Source organism: Anomaloglossus baeobatrachus, chromosome 2 (genome assembly GCF_048569485.1).
Source record: "Anomaloglossus baeobatrachus isolate aAnoBae1 chromosome 2, aAnoBae1.hap1, whole genome shotgun sequence".
Taxonomy (NCBI): domain Eukaryota; kingdom Metazoa; phylum Chordata; class Amphibia; order Anura; family Aromobatidae; genus Anomaloglossus; species Anomaloglossus baeobatrachus.
The window spans coordinates 31,026,983-31,048,998 of record NC_134354.1 but is presented as its reverse complement, the minus strand read 5'-3'; the positions used below and the strand labels follow the sequence as shown (position 1 = coordinate 31,048,998).

The following is a 22,016-nucleotide window of genomic DNA, read 5'->3' as shown; positions in this document are numbered from 1 at the left end:
CACAGTTAGATCTTTTGTTTAAGCAGAAGGAGCCTTATCATTACAGGACTAGAAACTATAGAAAGGACTAGTGTGTGACGGACCTGTCATGTAGCAAAATTTGGATGATTAATGTCTCCCATCCTTAAAGGCACTGCTTTCTTCCAGTAACGGCGCCATTCCTTTCCATAGTTTGTGTCTGGTAGTGGAGCTCTACCTGATTTTATCCTTATCTATCTCGGCAGTGAAAGGGGGGATAAGAAAAAGACCAGCTCAGCCAGACAGAATAGATGAGGACTGGGCAAAATGAGGCCTGTGGGCCACATCCGGCCCTATGGCTGTTCCAGTACGACCTAAGGACAGAGACAGTCGAAGGGCTCAAAACAGTGGACCGCAAGCCGCAGCGTGCCCTCCGCCGTCCCATATCACTGCTACCCACATCATGTCAGTGATTTCCAGCTTGCTTCTGAAGGATCTTGCCCTTTGCTAACATGGAGTTTTCTGTTCTGTTGCCCTACTTTCTGTTCATCTGTTTAAAAGCCCGCCCCTGAGCTTAGTCTAGTTGCTTGAGTATACTGCTTCCTGTCTACTCCTGCTCCGCTGCTCTCGTTTCCTGGTTGTTATTTTGGATCCTAGTGAATCACCAGACACCAGTCCTGGACTCCACCTGGTCTCATCGAGCTGTGCCCTCGCTGGTCCCGGACTCTGTCTGCCATCCCTGGTTGGCGCTTGTGCCCGGTCCCTTCCGGTACATATCCACCCTAGGACCCGTGTTCCACATCCAGTACGGACATTTTTGGGCTATAACCTGTTGCCCTTTCATGTCCTGGCTGCTGCGCATTTAGGCCTTCTGGGGTGATCGCCAGACAGCCCCTGTATAGGGGTTCGCTCCTGGTGGCCTCCCTGGGGGAGTCCGGTGCGCGGTCCCGGGAATTCCCCTTTTGCTCCGAACCTGGCAGGTATTTACTGTGTTTATGTTCTTTCCTGTGTACATATTGTTGGTTGCATATTATAAAACGTCTTTGCACCGAGAACCCGTCTCTGGTTGTCATTGCCCTAACGCGATCGAAATTCTCAGTTCATACAATAGTATTACACATCCTGAGTATAGCAGTGAATACGTTTTGTAGAGGAGGGACCGCCTGCCCTTTCCACCAATCAGTGTGTGAGTCAGCTGTGCGGAGTGGAGGTCAGTGCACCCGAGCGGCAGCGGAACTGGAGAGAGAGGACTATGTGGAAGGTTTTTCACACATGTGTATGAAAGCATACTGTATATAGGAGGCTATGTGGGGCTCATACTGTATATAGGAGGCTATGTGGGGCTCATACTGTATATAGGAGGCTATGTGGGGCTCATACTGTATATAGGAGGCTATGTGGGGCTCATACTGTATATAGGAGACTATGTGGGGCTCATACTGTATATAGGAGGCTATGTGGGGCTTCATACTGTATATAGGAGGCTATGTGGGGCTTTCATACTGTATATAGGAGGCTATGTGGGGCTTCATACTGTATATAGGAGGCTATGTGGGGCTTTCATACTGTATATAGGAGGCTATGTGGGGCTCATACTGTATATAGGAGGCTATGTGGGGCTCATACTGTATATAGGAGGCTATGTGGGGCTCATACTGTATATAGGAGGCTATGTGGGGCTCATACTGTATATAGGAGGCTATGTGGGGCTCATACTGTATATAGGAGGCTATGTGGGGCTCATACAGTATATAGGAGGCTATGTGGGGCTCATACTGTATATAGGAGGCTATGTGGGGCTCATACAGTATATAGGAGGCTATGTGAGGCCTCATCCACATACTGTATACAAGAGGCTATGTGAGGCCACATACTGTATATAGGATGCTATGTGGGGGCTCATACTGTATATAGGAGGCTATATGGGGGCTCATACTGTATATAGGAGGCTATGTGGGGGCTCATACTGTATATTGGGGAGTTTGGGGGCTCATAGTGTATGCAGGGGGCTGTGTGGGGAGCCATACAGTACTTAGAGGGCTATGTGGAGGCTCACTGTATAGAGTCACAGTATATAGAGGGGCTATTTGTGGGATCATATTGTATATAGGAGGCTATGTGGGGGCTCATACTGTATATAGGGGAGTTTGGGGGCTCATACTGTATGCAGGGGACTGTGTGGGGACTCATACTGTACATAGAGGGCTATATAGAGGCTCACTGTATATAGAGGGGCTATTTGTGGGATTATACTGTATAAAGGGATCTGTGTGTCAGCGCAAATAATATATATAGACCTATGTGGGGGCTCGTACTGTATCTAAGGAGTTATGTGAAGGCTCAAAGTATCTAGGGGGCTATGTGTGGGCTCATACAGTATACAGGGTATATCAGGATACTTAATTCTACTCAATATTAAATGAAACAATGAATATTAATATAAATTACAAATAATATGTTAATATTAATATTTAGCTGAATTAATTTCTGCCTATGGTTCACCCCTCCAAACCAGTCATGGTTTCTCATGTGGCCCCTCTGGAAAATGAACTGCCCATCCTTGGAATAGACCGATAAAACAAAGTATGTCATTTACCATAGGAGAATAATAATAAAAAAAAAGTATAAAAGAAAAAATGTCCCATAAAACTAAAACTGGGTCACTGTGGCTGATCTAAATATTATCAAAAAAAAATAAAAAATGAAAAGTCAGAAAAAGACAAAGAGAGAACTGAATAAGTAGATCAACGCCTCCTATAAAGAGAGCATGAAACCAGTTTTTGCTGTGGAGATACTTCAGATGTGGCTGCGGTTATTGATGCGAATCTGAACTCAGATTTCCAAAATTGAGTATGTTTCATTTTCTACCCACCTTCTGTAAAGATATCCAGCAATCAAGTCATATAAACGGAAGTGGACAGAAGGAAAAGCTTTCTATTTGCTATAGCATGGACTGCCTTTATATGATGCACAGACTTGTTTATCCATTGGGTCACCAAGAAGAAAAAAAGATAGCGGACTCCAAATATTAGTGATAAAATACAATAAAATCAGGAAGACGGAACAGGGAAAAAATGGAAACGAAGAGTGACGTATCTGTCTGGTTGCAAAATTTGGATAACCCCCCAGCCATCCGAAAGTATAATGGCCGCTCACGTAAGAATACAGTTCTCCTTCATCATAAAACATTCTAATTTCGCAGTCTGGGCTCAAATCCCATCTATATACATGACATATGATAAATTAAGCCTTAAAAATTAGCTCCTGATACATCACAGATTTGTAGAAACAAAAATATTTAACGGGCTGTCAAGATTTTATTCTATTTTTGACGTATCTAGGACATAGTGGGATTATTTCTCTCAGCGCGGCGCCGGGACTCTCGCCGACTCAGGGAAAAAAAACTTAATTTAGACAATGTTCCTGAAGAACAAAGGTTTGAAAGGCCATAATGAAATGGAAACTGACGAATTTATCGTCAGATGACCCCAATATTCAGTCATTTCCATAAATTTAAAGGGCTTCTCTTAACGGAAGCTAATTCAACTCGCACATCTTGGTGTTGACTCTCGGGTTCTTTGTGAATATAGTAATGTCATGAACTAGAATCCACTGCCTCCAATTGTCAGGACCATATGCAACTGACCGATGATTGATGGACAAGGCGACGGTTTCTTTCGCTACTAGGGTGATAACTGGGAACACACAGTGACCATATTGTGTATGTATACAATGGAATGTGTATATATGTGTATATATATATATATATATATATATATATCCACATACATACACACACACACACACACCTCGGTATAGTCACTGCTTTCACAATAACACAAGAAAAACTACTGGCTACCATCAACCCTTACAGAGAGTGTATGGCTTTGGGAATGTGATCTATAGAGCAAGAGGAACAAAACTATTACATTTTATATATTTTATAAGAAACTACCCAGCATTTATAAAAATATGCAAAAGATGTTCTAAATGTGACAAAACAATACAAATACATAACAGAAAAGGAATAGGAAAAGAAAATTACTAAACCTGTGTCACGGAAATGACTGATTTTTGGAGGGAAGAACTCCAATGAAACAATGAACAATCCTACACAGCAATGGATCTTTATGGCATTGAACATAAATTGTAATTTAGCATTTACTTTTATTAACACATATTACAGCAACACTCCTCCTCTCTGGTGACTCATAACAGGGCTGATCATGAGATGTGGCTTCAGACTCCAGAAAATTATGAAATCAACAACTATCGGGATATCTTAATCTATGGAATTTCCACACGGAAGATATTGTGGTCATGTTTCTTATCATGATTTTACCTTTCTATAGAGCTGAAACATGGCATGGATAGCATCATCCATCTATTTACAGTATACACTTGTGTATAAGCCGACTTTTTCAGCACATTTTGTATGCTGAAAAAGCCCCCGCTCTGCTTATACTCGAGTGAGGGTCCCACTTCCGGATTATAAGATGCACTTTTTTCCACCGCAAAAACTGGGGGAAAAATGGGGCTGTGTCTTATAATCCAGGTAAAGCTTACCGGGTCGACGCAGTGAAGCGGGGTCACAGGACCGAGGGTCGGCAATACTGTGGCTTGGGGGTGTTGCGGCGGTGTCGTGGCTCAGGAGGGTCGGCGACACTGGGGGCTCTCGGGTGTAGCAGCAGACACCATTGATCATGCAGGCACCGTTCAACACGATAGACTTCAAGAAAATGGCTGTGGAAGCAGCGCGTGCACAGATGGAGATCTCGGCTCTCCGAGACACACTAGGATTATAAGACAAACCCCCATTTTAACATTAAATTATTTTTTCCAATATTCCTTCTCTAAATTTGTAGTGTGTAATCCTAGGCTTATACTCAAATTAATAAGTTTTCCCAGTTTTCTGTGGTAAAATGAGGTGCCTCGGCTTATATTCGGGTTGGCTTATACTTGTGTATATACGGTAACATTAATTTGGGGCCAATGCGCTGATCACAGAATCATATAAAATATGAAAGCTCTTCCCCTGAGGATCATGGAGTTGAAAATGTATCTCCCATAAATATTGGATCAATGCAAACTCCGATATCCATCACTTATAACTAGAACCAAAAGGTCTGGTTGACCCATTTTATGCTTGTAAAGCTCTGGGTATACAAATCCCAGGATTTATATACTTACAGCAGATATACCAGAATTAATTACCTGTCCACACCAGGAGGCCCTACTTCAATGAAGATGGAGGGGGTCATCTCTCTCTACTTCCCCTGTTTTAATTAATCCCATATGTTTTATGTAGGGATATATATGTTCCCTCTCTAGGGACCAAAGAGATGTCCGTATGGGTTATATACTGTAATTTCTCTATGACCAGTAAGCCAAAATGTATGTATCTGAATGGCAACTACACAAGTCTGCTACATTGCATACTTGAGGCACATGTTTCTATGAACATGTTTCCATTATAGTCATGCCCCACCTCCGGACACGCCCATCAGTGCCTCTACCACACCCCCTACATGCCTACTGCATGTATCGTCTGCAGAGGAAACCTTCCACACCAGTGGTTTCCACAAGGTTTCTGAAGGATTCGTTGTGCATCTGGTAGATTTTTCGGGAGGTACATAAACATTGTAAACCAGGTCCCATATCTTCAATAAACTGAGCAAAATCAACAAAAAGTAGAAAATTACTTTAAGACTTTTAAAGTATTTTTGGAGAATGGTGAGTACGGTCAGATTTTCAGACTATAAAATCATTGGGTAATTCATAACAGACAGAAACCTGAGACGAAGCGGTCATGATTCTGATTGGTGGTGCTTTGCTCTCCTGCAGAGCCGATGCATTATTTTGTATTATTCTTTGGTGGACTGGTTGTTCTCGGGTCCTATGGGAGGGTCCTGTTCATTTCAGCCTCGGTGATTGCTCTGCTTTATTTTGGAGCTACTTCACCCGGAAGTGATAGTTCCTGCGTTGCAGCAGTTGTTGCTGGCTCCTGTAAGTGAACGTTGTGATCTTGTCCAACTACCTCGTTCCTAGTACCCTCCTCCGCCTATTTCCCCAACCCTGACTTGACTCCCAGACCCTCAGCTTGTATCCTGACCTTGGCTCCGCTCTCTCCCTTTGTACCCGACGTGTCTTCCTGGCTTCCAGACCTGCGGCTAGTATCCGGACCTCGGCTACGCTCTCTCCCTTTGTACGTGACGTGTCTTCCTGGCTTCCAGACCCCAGGCTAGTATCCTCACCTCGGCTCCGTGCTCTCCTTTTGTACCCGATATGTCTTCCTGGCTTCCAGACCTGCGGCTAGTATCCGGACCTCGGCTACACTCTCTCCCTTTGTACGTGACGTGTCTTCCAGGCTTCCAGACCCCAGGCTAGTATCCTCACCTCAGCTACGCTCTCTCCCTTTGTACGTGACGTGTCTTCCAGGCTTCCAGACCCCAGGCTAGTATCCTCACCTTGGCTCCGCTCTCTCCCTTTGTAACTGACGCAATTTCTCCGGCTCCCGTCAGGCTTGTTTGACTACTCCTCCACTAGTGTATTTAGCGACACCTAGTGTAGGGCATCACAGAAGTGGCAGGGATACAGGCGACTGTAACTGAATTGCTGGAGGCCGCTGACTGACAAACAGATGAGTTGCAGATGGGTAGTCAGGTAAAAGATGGCAGATGACCGATGGCAGATAAGTGGCAAGCTGAGACAGACACAGGATGACCGCAGACTAACAGACAGCAGAGAAACTGGACACAGGATGGTTGGAGAAAACTGGCAAACAAGTTGTAACGCCTGCCTGGATCCTCAGACTCAGACGGGCTGTAATGGACAGGCTCGAGGGAAGCCACTCACCAAGCAGTATCCCTAGAACTCTGAAACCCTTTAACCCCTATACCAGGATTTGGAATTACACAGGGCCCAAGGTGATTACTACCTGTGGAAGGCTGCAGTCCAAGAGAGTAGTAGTTAGGCAGGGTCAAACCAGGAATTGCAGAATGGGGACAGAATCGGCAGGCAAGGACGTAATCAGAAAAAGCAGAGGTCAAATCCGGATTGGGCAGCAAGCTACATAAACAGCAGGCAGGAGGGTAATCAGGAAACAAGCAGAAGTCAGAACACCAGAATCACTAAACAGAACAGGGTGGAACGGAACCAGGAATTCAGAACTATCTCTGGCAGTGGTCAACAGACAGGAGGGGAATTAAGAAGGCTGTGGTGTCTTCCCATTGGCTGTAGCTGAATCATGGAAACTTCAGCTGGAAGACACACGCCACCTACAGTCAGCCATTGGTACTGTAGATCCCAAGGAAACCCAATCCAGTGGATGAGTGGAGCCTGCGCCCACTGGCGTCGCTGGCATCTACTCCTCTCCCATCACAAGCACTATCCACGGCAGGAACACGGCATCGCCGGGCGATCGGAGTAGAAGTCGTTGGAGCGGACTCCGGTGGTGACATAACACAAGTAAGGGAATCTCTAGACCTGGCACTGCCATGGTCTTCTCCTGACCGAAATGATGACGGCTCATCCACTAGTTACATAGTTACATAGGTTGAAAAAAGGCCTAGGTCCATCTAGTCACCTGGCCCTGCAGCCAATCACTGGCCTCAGCCACCAAGTCATTGGTGGTTGTGACGTCATTACTTCCAGTCTGAAAATTATGTGCTGCCCCCGTGCCAGCAGCCAGTGCTGCTCGGATCCGGATCTACAGTGCGGCTCGAGGGGTCCTCCGGACCCGGGGGTCGCACGGACACTCCGAATAAAAGGGGGACGTATTTATAGGGGATTGTTTGTAAGATGTCTGTGACGCCACCTGCGGTGTGTGGTGAGATGTAGCACCACCGCTGCCGTTGCAGGGCTCCCGGGGACATTGGGCTGGCAGCTAGATGTTAACCCCTCCGTGGGTAGGGATGGATGTCCCAGGGCCCAGTGTCTCTGTGCGGAAGATGGTGATTGCAGGGGCCGGCGCACTTGGCCAGGCTGGTGATGTTACTCACGGTCGAATAAAGCACACAAGTCCTGTGGTAAACCAAGGGGATGGTGGCCGGCTGCCGCCGGCTGTATCTGATCCCACACCCGGGTTGAGAGTCAAAGCCTCTCTCCTCTGCACTCGGTGTTTTGTAGATAGGACTTCCCGATGTGAAACACGGGAGCCCGCTACTGGTCCTTTGGTTGGGAGCCATGCCCGTCTGACGCTGACCCTTGGGATCTATGGGCCCTGGCGGTTGCCCTATCCCTCTCGGTGGGTGGTTGTCTACTTTTCAGGAGTTAGGTTGGGACAGGACCTAAAATCCTACCCTCAATTGGTTAACTAGCTAGGCCGTCGGTGCCGGTCCTGGCTTCAAGGTCCAAGTACCCCCTCTGTGCACACGGTTTCCGGGTCAGTTCTCCGGTGTCGGTACCAGCGGGCTCCAACCCTGTCCCGGTCCACCTCGGATCTCTAGCTGCCGTCTTACCGTCTCCTGCAGACTCTGGCTACCGTCTGCCACCTAGCCAAGGTGTCAGTGCTCCGACCCTGGTACCTGTCAGACTTCACCTCCTCACTGTACTGTCAACTCCTAACTTATCCGACTGTTATCCCGCCCCGGGCTCTCTAGACCCCTAGGTGGGCGTTTCCTAACCACCTGGTCCCGCCCACTGGTGTGTCTGTCCTTCCCTGAGGGGGGTGACTAGGGTTTCAGGTCGACTGATTTAACCCTTCATGGGATTGGTGTTATGCGGGGGCCTATATGTGCAACTACCTGGTTTTCCAGGGCGCTACAATTACTTTAAATAAAACCCCTTTTTTTGGCACAGCTGGCACCAGCAGACTCTAACGTCCAACACTATTGTCCCATAACTCCTGGAGGAAAAATAAAAAAAAAAAAAAAGGAGTACCAGCAAATTCGGGAAGCCTACAGCTCTTTTTAAAGGCTCCTCTGCTTATGCCTAATATCACTTGTATGTAAACTGCTTTGCCAGAAAGATGGCCGCCCTTCTCCTTGGTGAAGAAGGAAGTGAAGCGGTTGCTATGGACACGCTCCTAGAAGCTTCAATTCAAGCCCTTATAATACTCTGTGGCAGCAGCATGATTAATTCAAAGATTTATTGATTTTTCTCCTTGCTCCATCTTGCTGACCTGCTTACGCTGACAGGTTTGTACAGCCCGTAGTGCCCGGTGCTGTGGAGGCGAAACCCCCGTCTGCAGCGAGGATGACCAGACGCAGTAGTGTTTACGATGCCGCAGAATCCATCGGCAGAGACGACCCTCACCGGGCTTCATCGCTCCGGTCTCCATCTTATTGGAGCAAAATAAACCATCCAGCCTCTCCAGGCCCCGACCGTCATAAATATTTAAGGACAAAAACAGCAAGCGACTGTGATGTCTGCAAAACTCCCTCGTAAGAAAACATGAAAACAAATTATCGCACTTTGCAAATCATTAGATTTACACCATGAATATATATAAATGTCCTAGATAAAATTAGCCTCAGCATGGAAATAATATGAGATACCTCCCAGCTATGTCATCTGTGTTATACATGGGAATGCCTCCATTTCTGCAAATCTGCACTTTGCAGTCCCATGCCAAAGAACACAGAGTGGAGGTAAGTAGTCAACTGTCGGGTGTCGGGTGTATCTGTTACCGGGGGTCCAGGTGACCACTAACAAGTCTTCAACTGAGGTGATATATAACATGGCCGCCTGTCTCTAGTGATATATAACATGGCTGTCTGTCTCTAGGTGATATATAACATGGCTGCCTGTCTCTAGTGATATATAACATAGCCGCCTGTCTCTAAGTAATATATAACATGGCCGCCTGTCTCTAGGTGATGTATATAACATGGCCGCCTGTCTCTAGTGATATATAACATGGCTGCCTGTCTCTAGTTATGTATAACATGGCTGCCTGTCTCTAGGTGATATGTAACATGGCCGCCTGTCTCTAGGTGATATGTAACATGGCCGCCTGTCTCTAGGTGATATATAACATGGCCGCCTGTCTCTAGGTGATATGTAACATGGCCGCCTGTCTCTAGGTGATATATAACATGGCCGCCTGTCTCTAGGTGATATATAACATGGCCGCCTGTCTCTAGGTGATATGTAACATGGCCGCCTGTCTCTAGGTGATATGTAACATGGCCGCCTGTCTCTAGGTGATATATAACATGGCCGCCTGTCTCTAGGTGATATGTAACATGGCCGCCTGTCTCTAGGTGATATATAACATGGCCGCCTGTCTCTAGGTGATATATAACATGGCCGCCTGTCTCTAGGTGATATGTAACATGGCCGCCTGTCTCTAGGTGATATGTAACATGGCCGCCTGTCTCTAGGTGATATGTAACATGGCCACCTGTCTCTAGGTGATATGTAACATGGCCGCCTGTCTCTAGGTGATATATAACATGGCCGCCTGTCTCTAGATGAATTTTATGAATTTGATTCCATTTTATTGCTGTTTCATGTGGTTTTCATAAAGAATTTAACAATATAGTGCTTTTATTAGGCCCACTGTGTACATCTATCTCGCGCCTGTTTTTACCCCGAATATTAATACACTCTTTATTCCTTTTTGCATAGTATTGCGTTAAAACAAGTTTAGCCCAGCGAAGCAGTATACTATATAGCAGACAGAAGATCCTGTCTCAAAAATGTAAGCGGTTGGGTCCTGCACCGCCACATACACGCATTGTCCTAGGACTGTGATTATTTATATTATATATTACATACAACTGCTATGCGCTGTATTAAATGTACCGCAGCCATTGTGATCGTTGCGAACACGGCATTGTAACGGCAGTGGTAATTTTTAAAAGCCAGTGTGGTGAGGACACACACACATCGATGATCAGCGCGTCTGAAGCAGCAGAAGACATAAATAATGTAAGCCACTTAATTATACACAGGTTATTCCGCACTGGCGGCCCAGCCATCCCCACCAGCCCGGCTATTCTACAGGCTATTCTGGGAAGAAGGGATTTTCTGCAGAAACAACCACACAAAATAACAAAAAATAGTGAAAATTGTACAGTATTTTATACAGCATGCCCACTGTTACACTAAATGATGCCTTCTATTTTAATATTTGATACAAAGGCAGAATTGTGTTTGATGCCAAACAGAATATATGTGTGTCTGTACACAAACATATATTAAGGCAATCTGTTAGCAAGTTTTTGCTATGCAATCTAAGAGCAGCTTGCTGTAGGGGCTGAGACCCTGACTCCAGCGATGTGACACTTACTAGGCTGTGTGTTGTTGTTCCAATAAAATAAGTGTTTTATCAGCAGGAGATTATCACTACAGGACTAAAGGCCCTGTCACACACAGAGATAAATCTGCAGCAGATCTGTGGTTGCAATGAAATTGTGGACAATCAGTGCCAGGTTTGTGGCTGTGTACAAATGGAACAATATGTCCATGATTTCACTGCAACCACAGATCTGCCAAAGATTTATCTCTGTGTGTGACAGGGCCTTAACTGTCTTGTGCCTCCTGGTCAGCTGCTCGGTGTAATCCCTCTCACACCACTGATTGGCAGCTTTCTGCCAATGAACAGTATACACAGAGAGCTGCCAATCAGTGGGGTTATACACCGTACAGCATTCTGAGCACTGCTAGATCTTCAGCAGAGAAAAGTGATTGTATCAAAATGACCAGCATGAGACACATCGCTGGAATCAGAGCTTCTGTCCCTACATCATGCTATTCTCAGATTATATAGCAAAAACCTGCTGACAGATTCCCTTTAAAGGGGGATTAGAGAAACCCAGCTGCCTTCTTCCATATCACTCATGACATAGTGTGCGGTATTGCAGCTTAAACCACTCACTTCAAAGGAGTTAAATTGAAATACTGGTCATTAAAGTTGTGAGGTTGCTTTGAAATAAAACAGCCATGTTTTCCAAATCTGGGACAGCCTCTTGATACAGTCATTATATACATTTTTTTAATGTATTTGGCCCCCCTCTGCCTAATGGTGTGAATTCTGCTGCTGTGGCTGTATTTTGGACAGGGCATGTGAGGTGCATGCTGCTGCGCAGTCTGTCGCCTCTCCTGTGCACTAAACGCACATCTCTTTCTCATGCTATATATGACATGCATTCTTGTCTCACCTCCTGATAGGACACCTGGACCAGGCATCATTTCACATTATCAGAAACCTGTCACACGGCATTCAGTTCTGAACTCGCCAGGTGTCCTGGCGCCTTCTGACCCTGTTCACACTGCAGAGTCTGACACGTTACCTGGTGCTCTTTGAGTTGCTATGTTAGAGCCGGACGTTGACCAGTTCTGTGCTTACTTAGTGATTGGTCTCACAGGAGTTAATTCCTGCTGGCCTGTGAATTGCTGCTAGGGTCATAGGTTTCTGGAGGCCTCAATCCTTTTAAAAGATGGTGAAATCTGCTCCTGACGATAATAGCTTATGCGATTCCGGTCTGTGTGCATGGTGATCCAACTACTGGTGAACTGCTGTACGCTATTCTGGTGTGTTGTGGAAATACTCTTGTCGTTTGATTATTTCCTTCCTTTTCTTTATTTCCTCCTGAGCACATTTTGTGTATACCCCTGTGAGTGATTGCTGGGAGCTTGAGCTCTATTTTCCCCCAGTCGGTCATTCTGCATTGAATTTACCACTCGAGTCCTGTCCTCTCCTGGGTTTGCAGTGAGGGGGTAGTGGACCTAGGGCTGATCAGGAGTCAGGGCTAGGCTGGTGGTCCAGACCTCTTCACTTTCATAAGTACCTTGGGGATAAGGGTCAGTTAGAACTCCCTAGCTTGAGGGCCAGTTACTATGTTACCATCATGACAAAACAATGCCCAAAGATACTGATCTCTGCAATCAAGATGTCAGCCAAAAACTGCTTTCCTTTAAAAATAAAAATAAGGAGGTGTCATGGTAGAAATACAGATCTAGCAGCCACCAGCGCTTTACCTGCAATGTAGATGATATATTCTGTGATATGCTAATAGAGCTACGTTATTGACATGTGTTACAACTTTCAATATGGTGGCTGGTATATATGCAATATGATATAGGGGCTAGCACCCGACATTGCCTAGGATAGTAACTGTCTCTCTGTTTCTCTCCCAGTCTTTCCCTGTCGTCTGTCTGTCTCTTTCCCTGTCGTCTGTCTGTCTCTTTCCCTGTCGTCTGTCTGTCTCTTTCCCTGTCGTCTGTCTGTCTCTTTCCCTGTCGTCTGTCTGTCTCTTTCCCTGTCGTCTGTCTGTCTCTCTCCCTGTCTGTCTGTCTCTCTCCCTGTCTGTCTGTCTCTCTCCCTGTCTGTCTGTCTCTCTCCCTGTCTGTCTGTCTCTCTCCCTGTCGTCTGTCTGTCTCTTTCCCTGTCGTCTGTCTGTCTCTTTCCCTGTCGTCTGTCTGTCTCTTTCCCTGTCGTCTGTCTGTCTCTTTCCCTGTCGTCTGTCTGTCTCTCTCCCTGTCTGTCTGTCTCTCTCCCTGTCTGTCTGTCTCTCTCCCTGTCTGTCTGTCTCTCTCCCTGTCTGTCTGTCTCTCTCCCTGTCTGTCTATCTCTTTCCCGGTCTGTGTCTGTCTGTCTCTTTCCCTGGCTGCATTGTGACACGTCAACATTTCATTCAAGGGCGTGGTTGCACATTCTTCTAAAGTTCTGGCTGTATTGTGGCTCCCAGCTCCATTGACTTTAATGGAGGCGGGTTTTTTGGTGAATAACTGTAAAAGTTCCCCTCAAAACATCGTCTATAATGTTCCCTGAGTCAAATGGAGTGTCTGTGCAAAATTTCATAATTGTAAATGCGACGGCACGAATTTCTTTAGCATACATACACACACACACACAGAGCTTTATATATATTAGATGTTATGGCTATTGCAGGCTCTCAGAGGGCGGATCCATGGGCCACTTTAAGTACATCATATACCCAAATCAGAAGGTTAACCGGATTTATCCACAATTAATTAATCCTACCAGGATATACAAAACAACATTATACCAGAATATCCCAATAACAAATAAATCCAATAAAAGAGTTTTTTATTAATGGTAATTGTTTATTAAAAACATGAAAGACAAATACAGACAATTAAAACCTACATAAAACCAAAAGGCAGGGAAGACAGGCTGTGCAACCCAGCATGGACACCAGGTACATAAATTAAATCTATATATATGGGGACCAGATTAATTATATAATATATGTCAATAATACAGTCAATAATGCAGTCAATGGTACGGTCAAAAATTGACCTTTCAATAGTTAAATGCTATAACTGCAAAAAAGACAACTGCCCCTTTAACCATGCACAGACCTGTAGCCATGGTGGATCGCACACCAGCCTCCCTGCCTCTCACTCCAACGCACGTTTCACACTGCTGCTTCCTCAGGGAGTTGCACAGCCTGTCTTCCCTGACTTTTGGTTTTATGTAGGTTTTAATTGTCTGTATTTGTCTTTCATGTTTTTAATAAACAATTACCATTAATAAAAAACTCTTTTATTGGATTTATTTGTTATTGGGATATTCTGGTATAATAACACTTTAAGTACATCCCCTGCAGATCCAAAAGGTGTATTTATCTTTGAACCAGAAGACAATAAAACTAATTTTCATCTCATCATTATCTAAGTATTTGCCCCCTGATTTGTAGCTATACACAAATTGAAGCAGTGACCTTATAAAAAAAAAACCCTTTATTTTTTTCCATGTTTTATCTGCAGGAATCACCGATTGTAAAATAATATACTGGAAGTCACTTTGTTGCTTAGCAACCTGACATTATCAGTATCCACCATCATCTATCTTACTAATCCACATTGCCGACAAAAAAACCCCCAAAACATTGGGTTTCTGCATTGTGGCTTGTTGTGCTGCTGATCTGTGATGCCACTTTGAAACTGGTAACAATGCTGTCCTTTTATTTATTTGATGATACATTTATTATTTGTGCTGTACATTAGTTACAGACTAGAATTACGCCATATCAGTAAAACAGTGATATTGATAAGAATGCAGCCAATTAGTGACATCATGACTATCAGTAATCTATGACATTACTACTGGGATTCGATTACATCACTCAGCATAGAGCCTATAATTGTATATGATCCTAGTGACATCAGTTATAATGCTGCCTGTCACAGGACGCTATGATATCTGTAAGTGCAGAGCTGAGACTCCGTGTGACAATATCAGTAAGTGCAGAGCTGAGACACTGTGTGACAATATCAGTAAGGCTACTTTCACACATCAGTTTTTTGGCATCAGGCACGATCCGGCGAAAAAACTGATGCGACGGATCAGTTGCATCAGTTTTTTCCATCAGTTCCTTCAGTTTTTTGACAGATCCGGTGTGATTCTAAGCATGCTCAGTTTAAAAAAACGGATCCGGCGGCCGGATCCGTCTTTTGCCGCATTACACCGGATCCAGCGTTCATAGGCTTCTATTATATAACACGCCGTACGGCGTGATCCGTTTTTTTTTGCCGGACACAAAACGTTCACTTCAACGTTTCATCCGGCCGCCGGACAAGTAAATTTTGCCGGATCCGGCAAAAAATAGTAGAAGAGCAAGGCCATCCGGCACAATCCGGCGATAATGAAAGTCTATGAGGGAAAAAACGGATCCGGCGGCAATAGACGACGGATCCGTTTTTTCATGTTTTTGCCGGATTGTGCCTGATGGCAAAAAACTGATGTGTGAAAGCAGCCTAAGTGCGGAGCTGAGACTCCGTGTGACAATATCAGTAAGTGCGGAGCTGAGACACTGTGTGACAATATCAGTAAGTGCAGAGCTAAGACTCCGTGTGACAATATCAGTAAGTGCGGAGCTGAGACACCGTGTGACAATATCAGTAAGTGCGGAGCTGAGAGACCGTGTGACAATATCAGTAAGTGCGGAGCTGAGACACCGTGTGACAATATCAGTAAGTGCTGAGCTGAGACACTGTGTGACAATATCAGTAAGTGCGGAGCTGAGACACCGTGTGACAATATCACTGAGAACTAGTAACAGTACAGAAATGGCAGGCCATTCCTACATGACTCGTGACATTAAAGCAGTCTATCATTATGGCATCAAATACTGCAGCCTATTTAACCAACAGAATTTAAAAAAAAACAAAAAACAATTCACTATTTACACTTAAGGTACCAATATTTAGATGATTTTAAGTCTGGCTCATACTATTGAACGGTCTCTTCCTTGACATAAGACGTAAACAGTAAGTAACCCTGAGAGACAAAACCTAATTACAGGGATGTAGAAGCTATTAATCACATGTGCAACGTCTCTGCGGCACGTCCTCCAGATCAACAGACGTGGCCAAAGGCTTTATAATTTGCAGGGAAATCCAGAAAGGAAACGTCAGACTAGAAGATGATATTAGGGATAACGTACCTGAGACAAGTGAGACTGTGTCCTTCTCCCACGAGACGTAGGCCTCCACCGGGGAGGAAATAATGCACTTGAAAACTGCTGCACCGCCTCTCATGGCTTTCTGGTCCTCCACTCGGACCGTATAGGCTTCCCGTAAAACTAAGCACAAAGTACAAAATTAAACATATTAATATATTATTAAAAAAAAATTATGAAGCAAGAAAGTAACCATCAAAAATTACCTTTTTGTGAACACTGCTTCTATGTAGACCTATGTGCCCTGTGGTTATAGGCTACTACCTGCCTGTTGTGGCCGGAGTCGTTCTTCGCTGTCACAAAGCGGTCAGTGACTCCCCCTGCTGGCAATTCTGTAGCTTCCATTGACATTGCATCATCAGAGCGGCGGCTTCTCATCCGTTCTGCTCCGTAGATGGGCATCATTGCTGATGTCATGCTGATTGACAGCCGGTTCCCCCAGTTAAGCAGTGAGGAGCCAGCAGTCAATCAGCACAATGTCAACATTCCCGCCCCGTCTACAAAGCAGAGCAGAAAAGACGCCACATTCTGTTAACGAAGCCACTGTATCAGAAGCGGTCTGTGATTCCTCTGTTGACAGTGAACGGCAACAGGCAGGTAGGAAGCAACTATGTGCCTGTCCGTGCTTAGGCACTTTTTTTAAGTTCCAGATATCCCCTTTAAGTGCTCCTAGCCACAAACTTATTTTCCCTCTACTCCCCGCACCCCCTCTTTCCTGTTTGACAGCTTCAGAGGGATGGGGAAAGATGGAAAACAAGCAGGTGGGAAGGTGCACTTAAGGCTGGAAACACATCTATGCGAGTAAAATCGGTCCGACTGGGCTGAAAAATACTCGGCTGATTTTAGTTCACGTTAGGTGCGAGTGCAACGCAAGTGCGATGCTTTTTGCTCGCGTGTGTGTTGCGATTGCGATGCTAGTTTCATGCAACATCTTAATTAGATAAAAGCTATTACACATGTGTCATTTAATTAACCTATGGGAATGTGCTGTCACATTCATCTAATGAGCGAAGTTACTGCCACACTCGCAAATGTGAACGGTGGTGCGCGTGTGTGATGCTACTTTTAATCCCCTTCCATAGGAAATCATTGGGACAAATGGTGCGAGAAACTCGCAAAAAAGCAGCATGCTGCGATTTTTTTCTCGGTCCGATTTGGACTGAGAAAAAAAATCGCAGATGAGAGCTGAATCATTGACTAACATGTGTCCGATTTCAATGCGAGTTTTTCTCGCATTGCTCTACTGCGAGAAACTCGCAAGTGAGAAGCCGGCCTAAATGTCTGTCCACACCGAATGTGCACCAAGCGCCTGTGCTTGGTGTGAACAGTCATTCTCTGCTTACAGACTCCTTTAAAGAGACACACGCCTTCTGAACTCGAGGCATCTTACTCCAGTGCTCCCTGTGCAAAAGAAAAGTCTTAAAATGGAACCTGTCAACTAGGAAAATGCCATTTACCTGCAGATATAGGGGTTATTCAGCAGATAAATAGGATTACAATGCTTTCCGGACACTTTCTTGAAAGTGGTTTTCAGTCATGGTGGCGTGCCCGGAGCGCCTATGGCCATCGCTCACTATACAGCAAAGACCGTAAAAACGCCCTTTCACTCTGATTGACAGCTAGCTCTGCAGCAAATCTGTGGAGAGCAATCTGTCAATCAAAGTCAAATGGGGGGGGCGTACTTCAAGCCACCGCACATTGAAGTGAGTGATGACAGCAGCTGCTCCGACTGGAAGTCAGCAGCTCCTGGGAAGAAAAAAGTTTGATTTCCCCTGATACCTGCACTTTCAGTAACGCAGCCGGGAGGCATTGTAATATTAGGTTTCCGTGGTAAAAGTTTCCTTGAATGAATGGGAACTTAAGACTTTTCTTTTTCCTGGGACATAATCTGTCCAGATTCTGCTGGTTCCTTTTTGAAATCTGCAAGTAATTTATCTGCAAGCAGCAAAACGTCATATGACCTAACAGCCGACCCCCCACTATGCTAACTGGTCATGGGAAAAAATCAGACTTTGTCTGAACAGAGGGAAAAGCCTCATACAACTAAAGGACAGTAAAGGATACACAAAGCAAATTATTTTTTTAAATATTACAAAAAAAACAAACAAAAACAATTTAGATTTTAGTTCTGGAATGCAATAAACTTGTTGTTTATAAAGAGAATATTTTCCTAAGATGTTTCTGCCATCATAGACATTTAAAGGGTGCTTTACACGCTGCGACATCGCTAGCGATATCGCACGGGATAGTACCCGTCCCCGTCGTATGTACGACATTTAGTGATCGCTGCTGTAGCGAACAATATCGCTACGGCAGTGTCACACGCACATACCTTGTCAGCGACGTCGCTGTGGCCGGCGAACAATCCCTCTTTCAAGGGGGAGGTGCGTTCGGCGTCACAGCGATGTCACCAAGCGGCCGTCCAATAGCAGAGGAGGGGGCGGAGATGAGCGGGACGTAACATCCCGGCCACCTCCTTTCTCCCGCATTGCAGGTAAGGAGATGTTTGTCGTTCCTGCGGTGTAACACGTAGCGATGTGTGCTGCTGCAGGGACGACAAACAACATCGTACCTGCAGCAGCACCGATATTAAGGAAATGAACGACGTGTCAATGAGCAACGATTTTGCACGTTTTTGCGCTCGTTGATCGTCGCTCATTAGTGCTACACATTGCGATGTCGCTACCGGCGACGGATGTGCGTCACTAACGACGTGACCCCGACGATATATCGGCAGCGATGTCGTAGCATGTAAAGCCCCCTTAAGGCTGTGTGCACATGGTGCGTTTTTAATGGGGTTTTTGATGCATTTTTGAGTGCAGATACTGCAGATTTGTCACAAAAATGCAAACAAATCCTGATGCCAGCAAAGTCAATGAGAATTTTTAAACTGAAAAACGGGGTAAATACACAGAATTTCCGTGGCGTTTTTTCTGCCCAGAGATGCAGAAATTTACAGAAACAAATGCTCAATGTGTGCACATGTGGCGCCCCTGAGGCTTCCGTCGCCACAGAAGATATTGCACCTCAGCCAGAGGTGTGATATCCCATCCGGTGTACAGACAAAACTTGCACACACCAATTGGTAGGCATACACCGGGTCAGGGATAGTGGCAACAACCCCCATAGTTTAGTCATGGGGCCATAAGTTCCATCGCTGGTCCCAATGGTGTGGGTGGGGCCTAGTCAGTGGGTGTGTGGGAGGAGTCAGAAAGTGAGAGTAGAAAAAGGAACTAGGAAGTTCAAGTCAGTCTGTCAGAAGGATTAGAGGAGTGAGGAGGTGGGCTGTCAGGAAAGGACAGCGTAGAGAGAAAGGACAGAGACCGAAGGAGGTTCCTGGTGGAGATCCTGGGGTCTAGTTAGGCCCAGTTGACACTGAAAGAAAAATAGAAAGGATTCCAGGGCCACGGAAGGGCAATTGTCTCGTGACCTGTTCCACTGACAATATCGGGTGGAGGGATCTGGCTGCACTCAGGGATGGTCCCTAGACAGAGGGAAAAAAGACAATTCCTCAAAAGTAAAACCGAAGGCCTGGGAGATCGTTGCAAGCGTCCAGGGCCACGTCCCGCCACAGACCCCCGGTGAAGAGGGCAAGGTACGACTGCGGTCAGCCCCCTTTGTACAGGCCCTGTGGTGGAGGCCAAGACCAGCTAAAACAGTTGAAGGCTAGGAAGCCAGTCAGAAAAGGACACACACAAGAGGGGTACACTGGGACTGACCCTTAACCTATCCGGGATCGGCGGCGGCCCCTCACAGCGGATCCTGGCACTCCGTGGGTAACCGGTCTACTGCAGTACTGAGACTGAACAGTGAGTAAAACATCTTAACTGCAAGCCCTGTGTCGTCTGGTTTATTCTGCACCTCATCATTAAACACCATAGACTTTACCAAGCGCCAAAGGTTGCCCCGGGGTCCCCGCTCTACCTGTGGAGAGCAAACAACATCTCAGCTGCCATAACACCAGCCTCGGAGGTCCCTTCCAGCAGCTGCGGCTCCATAGCTGCAAATTACCACAGGTGGCGTCACGAATATTCATATAAACATTATCATCATCTCCCCAATATTGCCACATCATATTGTATTGACTCCGCCAGGGTCACTGAATCGGGCCCCACCACCGCTGACTACCCCGGACTAGTCCAGCCCGACACAGAGTCACCTAAGGCCCTGGGGTGGGCGAGTCACACATACATTTATACATGTCAAAAAATGTGGATTCTCAGTGCGGATATACAAAGAGGACTACAGTCACTTGTTTCCATTAAATTAAATTAAATTAAAGGACTTGTTTCCATTAAAGCCATCCATATGGAAACCCTATACATAAGTAAAACGGAGCCCTCTGGGTGTGTGACGTGTTACTACAGATGTGACCTCTATGGCCAGATACTAACCGATGACTGTCAGAGTAAGGGGTGCTTCACACATAGCGAGATCGCTGCTGAGATCGCTGCTACGGCACGGTTTTGGTGACGCAACAGTGACCTCATTAGCGATCTCGCTGTGTGTGACACTGAGCAGCGATCTGGCCCCTGCTGCGAGATCGCTGCTCGTTACACACAGCCCTGGTTCGTTTTCTTCAAAGGCGCTCTCCCGCTGTGACGCACAGATCGCTGTGTGTGACAGCGAGAGAGCGACGAAATGAAGCGAGCAGGGAGCAGGAGCCGGCATCTGGCAGCTGCGGTAAGCTGTAACCAGGGTAAACATCGGGTAACCAAGGTGGTTACCCGATATTTACCTTAGTTACCAGCATCTGCAGCTCTCACGCTGCCTGTGCTGCCGGCTCCGGCTCTCTGCACATGTAGCTGCAGTACACATCAGGTAATTAACCCGATCTGTACTGTAGCTAGGAGAGCAAAGCTAAGCGCTAAGCAGTGTGCGCGGCTCCCTGCTCTCTGCACATGTAGCTGTAGGACACATCGGGTTAATTAACCCGATGTGTACTGTAGCTAGGAGAGCAGGGAGCCAGTGCTAAGCAGCGTGCGTGGCTCCCTGCTCTCGCGGTTATGATCGCTGCTTCGGCTGCTGTGTTTGACAGCTAAGCAGCGATCATAACAGCGACTTACAAGGTCGCTGTTACGTCACAGAAAATGGTGGCGTAACAGCGACCTCGTTGACGCTGTCGCTTAGTGTGAACCAGCCCTAACAGACTAGGAAGGATTTAGTCCAGACTAAGTAAATTTTGATTTTCACTGGTCAACGTAATACATACAGTACATATGTTAAATCAGGTTCAAGACTCATTGATCACATCTACAGTATTGAATAGAGGCACAGGCTTAGCAGTCACAGGTGGAGGCACATATTTGGCAAGAAACATTTCAGATATACGGCATTAATGACTTTCTTTCCTCTATTCCGTAGCCCACCTCTCTGCAGTACCCGTGCCCGGGCCAGGCAAGTCCAGTATTCTTTCACTACACTCCCAAGTCTGGACTACATGGTGCCTCAGAAACAAACTTCTCTATTGCCCTAAAATCCACATTTCCTGGGCTCCTGGCCATATCAGCTGCTGAACTCTTCTTTCTGTGTTCTCCACTTTCCAGGCATTTAGGATATTTTGGCCGCATTAAGCTATGTACCCACGGGACTCTGTACCTGCGGATATATCCGCAGCTGATTCCCGGAATCCGCAGCTATCCATAGCTGCGGGATTCCAGCTAAATATCTGTGGTAAACCTG

General features: G+C 45.9%; 1 protein-coding gene across 3 annotated transcripts in view; it reads right to left on the bottom strand.

Moving 5' to 3' along the window:
- The window catches only part of DSCAM (DS cell adhesion molecule), a 656,562-nt gene that overhangs the window by 479,938 nt on the left and 154,608 nt on the right, over positions 1-22,016 (bottom strand). For all 3 annotated transcript variants that reach the window (XM_075334961.1, XM_075334962.1, XM_075334963.1), the window contains exon 3: positions 16,320-16,457. In XM_075334961.1, coding sequence (XP_075191076.1) covers positions 16,320-16,457 — 138 coding nt within the window. The remainder of the gene's footprint in view (positions 1-16,319; positions 16,458-22,016) is intronic.